The sequence below is a fragment of the Petaurus breviceps genome, unplaced genomic scaffold, assembly GCF_028583685.1.
Source record: "Petaurus breviceps papuanus isolate PSGF00001 unplaced genomic scaffold, PetGlider_PUasm1.0 38, whole genome shotgun sequence".
In the NCBI taxonomy this organism is placed as follows: domain Eukaryota; kingdom Metazoa; phylum Chordata; class Mammalia; order Diprotodontia; family Petauridae; genus Petaurus; species Petaurus breviceps.
Genome location: NW_027186304.1, coordinates 38,853,670 through 38,861,695, shown reverse-complemented (window position 1 = coordinate 38,861,695; position 8,026 = coordinate 38,853,670). Strand labels below are relative to the sequence as shown.

At 39.2% G+C, this 8,026-nt stretch overlaps 1 protein-coding gene across 7 annotated transcripts in view; it reads left to right on the top strand.

Annotated features, from left to right (window-relative positions):
- The window catches only part of OSBPL1A (oxysterol binding protein like 1A), a 359,956-nt gene that overhangs the window by 77,828 nt on the left and 274,102 nt on the right, over positions 1-8,026 (top strand). For 6 of the 7 annotated variants that reach the window (XM_069099804.1, XM_069099806.1, XM_069099802.1 and 3 more), the window contains one exon: positions 3,004-3,115. The exons of the other annotated variant lie outside the window; for it this stretch is intronic. In XM_069099804.1, the coding sequence (XP_068955905.1) occupies positions 3,004-3,115 (112 nt within the window). The remainder of the gene's footprint in view (positions 1-3,003; positions 3,116-8,026) is intronic. 7 annotated transcript variants of the gene reach the window in all.

The following is an 8,026-nucleotide window of genomic DNA, read 5'->3' as shown; positions in this document are numbered from 1 at the left end:
AAATTATCTCTCCTGGATCTATTTTCCAGGTCAGTGGTTTTTCCCATGAGATATTTCACATTGCCTTCTATTCTTTCATTTGTTTGGATCTGTTTAACAGCATCTTGATTTCTCATAAAGTCATTAGCTTGCATTTGCTCCAATGTAATTCTGAAGCAATGGTTCTCCTCATTGAGTTTTTGAGATTCTTTTTCCATCTGGCAAATTTGGCTTTTTAAGGAATTCTTCTCCTCATTGCCTTTTTGGGCCTCCTTTGCCATTTGAGTTGGTTTGTTTTTTAAGGTATTATTTTCCTCAGTCAGGCTGTTGACTCTCATTTCATAATTTTCTTGCATTGTTCTCATTTCTCTTCCCAATTTTTCCTCCACTTCTCTTATTTGGTTTTCAAAATCTTTCTTAAGGTCCTCTATGGCCTGTAACCAGCTTGTATTTTCCTTTGAAGCTTTTGGTACAGGAGTTCTGACTTCACTGTTTTCCTCCTGTTCCATGCTCCTTTTTGTCCCCAAAATAGGAGTCTAATGTTGGAATCTTCTGTCTGCTTTGTTTCCTTTGCCTGCTCATTTTGCCACTCAATTACTTGACTTTTGGGCTTTTTGCCACAGTAGGCCTCTTCCACCAAACAGAGGAGCTTTCGTCCCAAATGCTGGGGTTTTCTCAGCTGCCGGAGGTATTAGATGGGTGCCCTCTCTGAGGTCTCCACACCCTCTGGCAAGCTGTTCACACACCCCAGGACCTCCACCCTAGACTGCAATCCAGATCCAAACAGGTTAAAGCAGGAGCCATTACCTCTCAGACTGGTGCTTGGCCCTCCTACACTCTGCAGGCCAGGAGCTGAAGCAGCCTCATGGCGCTGGCTGTCTGTGCTGGCGTCTCAGAAGCTTCTTGCCCCGGGGGTAAAAGCCACGAACTCCCACTTACTGGTCCCAAAGTCCAGACTGCAGTGGCCTTTCACCTTTTCCTTAGCATCTATGTGTTGATAAATCTGGAAAAGGCCACAGCTGCTGCTGTTCTGGAGTCCCTCTGGCAGCGGCTGGTCAGGCCTGCCGTGGGGCTATAGCCTAGGCTTGGCTCCCAGAGCACTGAGCTGATTCCTGCTGGCCTGCTGGGCTGTACTCAGCGGGAGGTTAGCTTCTCTGTGTCCTTTTGTGGGTTCTGCAGCTCCAAAGTTTGTTTAGAGTTCCCTTTTTACATGGATTGGTGAGGGTGGAAGCCGGAGCTGGAGGGAGGGTATGCCTATTTTTATAGCCCTTTGGGTATAGTTCCCAAAATGGTTGGATCAGTTCACAACTACACTAACAATGCATTAGTATTCTAATTTTCCTACATTTTCTCCAGCATTTACAATTTTTCTGTTTTGTCTTCTTAACCAACCTGTTAGGTGTGAGGTGGTACCTCAGAGTTATTTTAATTTCCATTTCTCCCAACAGTAGTCATTTAGAGCATTTTTTCATGACTATAGATAGCTTTAATTTCTTCATCTGAAAATTGCATTTGATCATATATCAATTGAGTAATGACTTGTATTCTTATAAATTTAACTCAGTTCTCTCTATATTTTAGTAATGAGGCCTTTATTGGAGACACTGACTATAAAAATTATTCCCCAGCTTTCTGCTTCTGTTCTAATCTTGGTTGCTTGCCTTTGTTCTTGCACAAATTTTTAATTTAATGTACTGAGAATGATCTGTTTTGTATTTCATAATGTTCTCTATCTCTTGTTTAATGATAAATTCATCTGTTCTTCATAGATCTGACAAGGTATACTATTCTTTGCTCTCCTAGTTCACTTATAGTATCAGGCTGTATGTCTAAATCATGTAGCCGTTTTGACTTTATCTTGGTATATGGTATAAGATGTTGGTCTATGCCTAGTTTCTGCCATAGTATTTTCCATTTTTTCCAGCAGTTTTTAGTAAATAGTGAGTTCTTATCCCAGAGTCTGGTTTTATCAAACAGTAGATTACTATAGTCATTGACTGCTTTGTCTTCTGGTCCTAACCTATTCCATTGATCAACCCAGTCTATTTCTTAGCCAGTACCAAGTAGTTTTGATGATTGTTGCTTTCTAATACAATTTTAGATCTGATATGGATAGGCCACCTTCCCTTGCCTTTCTTTTCATTAATACTTTTGATATTCTGGAGCTTTTGTTCCTCTAGATGAATTTTGTTATCATTTTTTTCTAGCTCTATAAAATAATTTTTTGATAGTTTGATTGGCCTGGCACTGAATAAGTAAATGGATTTAGGTAGAATTGTCATTTTTATTATATTAGCTAGGCCTACCTATGAGCAACTGATATTTTTCCAGTTATTTAGATTTTTGTATGAAGAGTGTTTTGTAATTGTATTCATGTAATTCCTAGGTTTGCCTTGACAGACAAAATGCCAAATATTTTGTATCATCTGCAATTACTTTAATGGAATTTCTCTTTCTATCTCTTGCTATTGTGCTTTGTTAGTAATATATAGAAATGCTGATGATTTATGTGGGTTTATTTTATATACTGCAACTTTGCTAAAGTTCTTAATTATTTCAAGTAGTTTTTTAGTTGATTCCCTAGGATTCTCAAGTATATCATTATATCATCTGCAAAGAGTGATAGCTTTGTTTCTTCTTTGCCTATTCTAATTCCTTCATTTTCTGTTTCTTTCCAGATTTTATTTGAGTTAGGCAGTCATTACAGTAAAATCAGTTATACCACCCATGTGGTTATTTGTAGATATAATACATGTGTTTAGAAATACTTTCTATATTGCTTTTTTTTTTGGAGGGCAGTTGGGGTTAAGTGACTTGCCCAAGGTCACACAGCTAGTTTTTATGTTAAATGTCTAAGGCTGGATTGGAACTCGGGTCCTCCTGACTCCAGGGCCTGTGCTCTACTCACTGCACCACCTAGCCGCCCCAGTATTGCTTTGTCCTTATGCCTCAGAACCAGAAGTGCCATAATAGGGAGATCTTAAGTTTTAGTAACAGCTAAGAATAATTTCTTTACTTTTTTAGGAATTGGTAATGCTTCTGTTAGAGCATAATGCTGATGCTGCTGTTGTGAATGGGAGTGGACAGACAGCAAAAGAAGTTACTCATGACAAAGAAATAAGGAACATGCTTGAAGGTAATAATATCTTGCCTGTAAATACAGTAACATATTACCTGTCCAGAAACTAGCTCTTTAGAAACTTAAACTATATAGAATGTGACTTAGAATGAAGGAGGAGCAGAGCCAGTATGGCAGAGTAAAAGCAGGGACTTGCTTGAGATCTCCCCCAAACCCCTCCAAATACTTCTAAAAAATGACTCTAAACAAATTCTAGGGCAACAGAAACCACCAAATAATAAAGTAAAACAGATTTCCAGCCAGAGACAACCTGAAAAGGTCAACAGGAAATTTCGGTCTGTTGCACCAGTCTATCAGTCTAGTGAGGGCCGCACCATAGAGAGGGCCACAGCAGGCCCCAGGTGACTAAATCACTACCCAGCTGTGGTGTTTTTCATATTTCTCAACCCACAAACTTGAGAGAGGAGTGCAGCTCCCTCTCCCTGCCCCCCTCGAGCCCCACAGTAGTGGAGGTGGTTTTGGCAGCTGCTTCCAGAGCTCTTGGCTCATAGACTGTGGGGGGATCGAGCACCTGATCAGAGGAGAATTGCAGGGATCTCTTTGCTGTTTTACCTGTGCTTGGATCTGGGTCTCAGTCCTGGGTGGCAGTCCTCAAGCAAGTCGGAGTGCTGACCTGGTGGAACTTGTGGTGGTTGTGGAGAAGGAATCCTCCTCACAGTTCCAAGGCAGAAAAGAGTACTTGTGGTCACTTATAGACCAGAGCAAAGGCCAGGAGAGGAGTGAAGACCTCTCCTTTGATCATACAACCTTCTTAGAAAAACTGAAAATTTACAGGTCCATAGAAAAAATCTCTGAAAATAGCTGCACAAAACCCTTGAAGCATGGGACAGCGCACTCTCCAACACTGGAAGCAGAGTGCTACCTTAACAAAGAGCTAAAAAGTCAAGTAATTGGCTCGGAAAATGAGCAAATAGTATAAAAAATCTGACTATATAATCTTACTTTGGTGACAAGGAAGATCAAAACTTACAGCCAGAAGAAGACAACAAATTAAAAGCTCCTACACCCAAAGCCTCTAAGAATAATATGAATTGGTCTCAGGTCAGAGAAGAGTACAAAAAGGGTTTTGAAAATCAAATAAGAGGGGCAGCTAGGTGGCAAAATGAATAGAGCACTGGCCCTGGAGTCAGGAGGAGCTGAGTTCAAATTCGGCCTCAGACACTTAACATTTACTAGCCATCGGACCTTGGGCAAGTCACTTAACCCCAATTACCCTGCCCTCCCCCCCTACAAAAAAGCAAAAAAAAGAGAAAGAAAGAAAATCAAATAAGACTAGAGGAAAAGTTGGGAAGAGAAATGAGAGGTATATGAGAAAATCATGAAAAAGGAGTCAATAACTTAATAAAGGTGACCCAAAAAATTACTGAAGAAAATAATACCTTAAGAAATAGACTAACCCAACTGGCAAAAGAGGTCCAAAAAGCCACTGAGGAGAAGAATACCTTAAAAAGTAGAATTGGTCAAATGGATAAGGAGATCCCAAAAGCTCACTAAAGAAAATAATTCCTTAAAAATTAGAATGGGCCAAATGGAAACTAATGACTCTATGAGAAATCAAGAAATTATAAAACAGAACCAAAAGAATGAAAAAAATAGAAGACCATGTGAACTATCTCATTGGAAAAACAACTGACCTGGAAAATAGATCCAGGAGAGATAGTTGAAAAATTATTGAACTACCTGACAACCATGATGAAAAAGAGCCTAGATGTCATCTTTCAAGAAATTATCAAGGAAAACTGCCCTGATACTCTAGAACAAGAAAGGAAAATAGAAATTGAAAGAATCTGCTGATAATCCCTTGAAAGAGATCCCAAAGGGAAAATTCCTAGGAATATTGTAGCTAAATTCCAGAGTTCCCAGGTCAAGGGGAAAATATTGCAAGCAGCCAGAAGGAAACAGTTCAAGTATTGTGGAAACACAATCAGGATAACACAAGATTTAGCAGCTTTTACATTAAGAGATCTGAGGTCTTGGAATATGATAGTCTGGAAATCAAAGGAGCTAGGATTAAAGCCAAGAATCATCTACCCAGCAAAACTGGAGTATAAACCTTAAGGAGCAAAATATATATTCAATGAAATAGAGGACTTTCAAGCACTCTTGATGAAAAGACCAGAACTGAATGGAAAATTTAACTTTCTTTTTTTTTTTTTTAAAGCAATCGGGGTTAAGTAACTTGCTCAAGGTTATACGGCCAGTTATTTCTGGGTGTGGTCCTGAGTGTCTGAGCCCGGGATTCTATCTCCAGGTCATCCTGATACTGGAGCCGGTGCTCTTACTCGCTGTGCTACCTGGACACCCCGAAAATTTAACTTTCAAATATGAGAATCAAGAGAAGCATGAAGAGGTAAATAGGAAAGAGAAATCATGAGGAACTTATTAAAGTTGAACTGTTTACATTCTTAAATAGAAAGATGATATTTTTAACTTATGAGATCTTTCTCAGTATTATGGTAGATGGAGGAGAGAATCAGATATCTATCTAGAGAGATATAGACAGAGGGCACAGGGTGAGTTGAATATGAAGGGATGATATCTAAAAAAATAAAAACGGGTGAGAGATGCTTGTACTGGGAGAAGGAGAAAGGGAGAGGTAGATTGGGTTAATTATCTTACATATAGGAGGGCAAGAAAAAGCTTTTACAATGGAGGGAAAGAGCGGGGAGGTGAGAGGGAATGAATGAACCTTACTCTCATCAGATTTGGCTTAAGGAGGGCATAACATACACACTCTGTTGGGTATGAAAATCTATCTTACCCTACAGGAAATTGGGGGGAAAGGAATAAGGGGGGGATGATAGAAGAAAGGGCAAAAGGGAGGAGGGGATAGTCAGAAGCAAACACTTTTGAGAAGGGGCAGGGTCAAAGAGTATATATAATAGAATAAATGAGGGGCAGGATAGGATGGATGGTCTTTCACAACATGATTTATGGAAGTGTTTTACATGACTAAATATGTATAACCTACATCAAATTGCTTGCCTTCTCAGTGAGTGTGTGTGGGAAGGGAGGGAGAGAATTTAGAACTCCAAGTTTTAAAAAAATGAATATTAAAAATTGTTTTTACATACAACTGGGAAATAAGATATATAGGCAATGGGGTATAGAAATCTATCTTGCCCTACAGGAAGATAGAAGAGAAGGGGATAAGAGAAAGGGGGCGTTGATTGATAGAAGGAAGGACAGATTGGGTAAAGGGGTAATCAGAATACATGCTGTCTTGGGGTGGGCAGAGGAGAGAGATGAGGAGAAAATTTGGAACTCAGAATCTTGTAAACTGAAAATAAATTAATTAAGAATGAAGGGAACAAACAAAAGAAGCCTTTTAGAGTCAAATTACAAAATGGATACCATAAAGCGTCCATTAAAAGTTATGATCATCTCCACAGTAGGCTTATCCTAAGGAATAGAAGACTTGAGGATCAGATTATAGTGGTTATGAAATATTTGAATGATTATCACATAAAAGTGTTTAAATATTATGGGAAACAGAGTAGCACAATATTGGGAAGAACTTTAACAAAAAGATTGATCCAGAAATGCAATGGACATTTGTTTTCAGATGGTGAATTCTCTCTCTTTTGAAGTTGTCTAGCAGACACTAGTTGAGAACTTGTTAAAGATAATTTAAAGGGGATTACTATATAGCACCAATGGTTAAGACTAAATGACCCCTATGTTGCCTTCTAACTCTAGGATTTTAAGATTCTTTGGAGGTGAAAAAAAGGGGTAAAGGAGAATGATGAATCAAAGTTATCAAAGTTTTGAGTCTGGGGTAACTGGAAGAATTGTCACCTCACTGGACTACTGAGGAGATAATTGGCGTGGGTAGGAGTGTATCTTTTATATGCACTGGTAGGGATGTATTTTTATGTAGGAGAAAAATCAGTTACCTTATGCTGCCTGTATTTGATGTTTTAAGTAACATAGGATCAAGTTTATCTACTGAGAATGACAAATGTTAGCAGGATTGGGGACTTGGGAATATGGAAAAGGTTTGCTGTATCATCTTGAGGGAATTTGTTGTGAAGTTAACAAAGTGTTATAAGTATAAGAATTTCCAAGTAGTAGAGAGGTCCTATTTGAAGTTGTAGAGGATAAATTTGTAGTTGATATCAAAGTGGAAACATTTAACAGGTATTTGAAAATGTGGCACTGGGGTTTGGGAGAGAGAGAAATACTGGAGGTAAAGATTTGAGAGTAATTTTCATAGAGGTCATAGTTAAAATCATGGGAATTGGTGAGGGAGAGGTTGTAGAAAATTGCAAAGCAGAGTACACAAATCTCAAATGAATGAAGAAACTCATGGTCCTTGGAAAATGCCTCCTATTTAGGGACTCTTAAGGAGGAATTGTGGAGCCTGTGAAGAAGAGTGAAGAATAGCCATAGAACGAAGAGTAGAACTGAGGTAAAGTCCTGTTTGTCCTAAGAGGACCATGACATCAGGGGGATGATGACATCACATGTTGACTTTGATTTGAGTGAGGGAAGACTGTCCCAGGTCACTACCCTCACTTTCTCCTCTAGAGCCATCTGTCCAGTGGCCAGATATTCATCAGGTTGAATAGAGGTGGCTCAGGATGCGGTGGAAGACCCTGGCCCTTTTAGGCTAAGGTCTTTTTTAGGTTCTCACTTTGAGTGAGGTAGCACCCATTCAGTGAATTAGGCCTCTTTAAGAAGTGAGTCAAGAGATGGCCCTTTTAATAAAAAAAAAAAATCAAATTGTGAGGGGACTCCCCTCAGGGTTGGTGGGCAAAATAAAAAACACTTACTATTTACATTCACTCTGAGCTAGGAGGGCAAGGACCTATTGTTACTGTTGACCGATCTATGAGCTCCAGAGTGAATTGGGTTTTAGGTTTAAGGCTTGGTCTTTGAGAAAGAAATCTAGCCAGTAAACCCCAA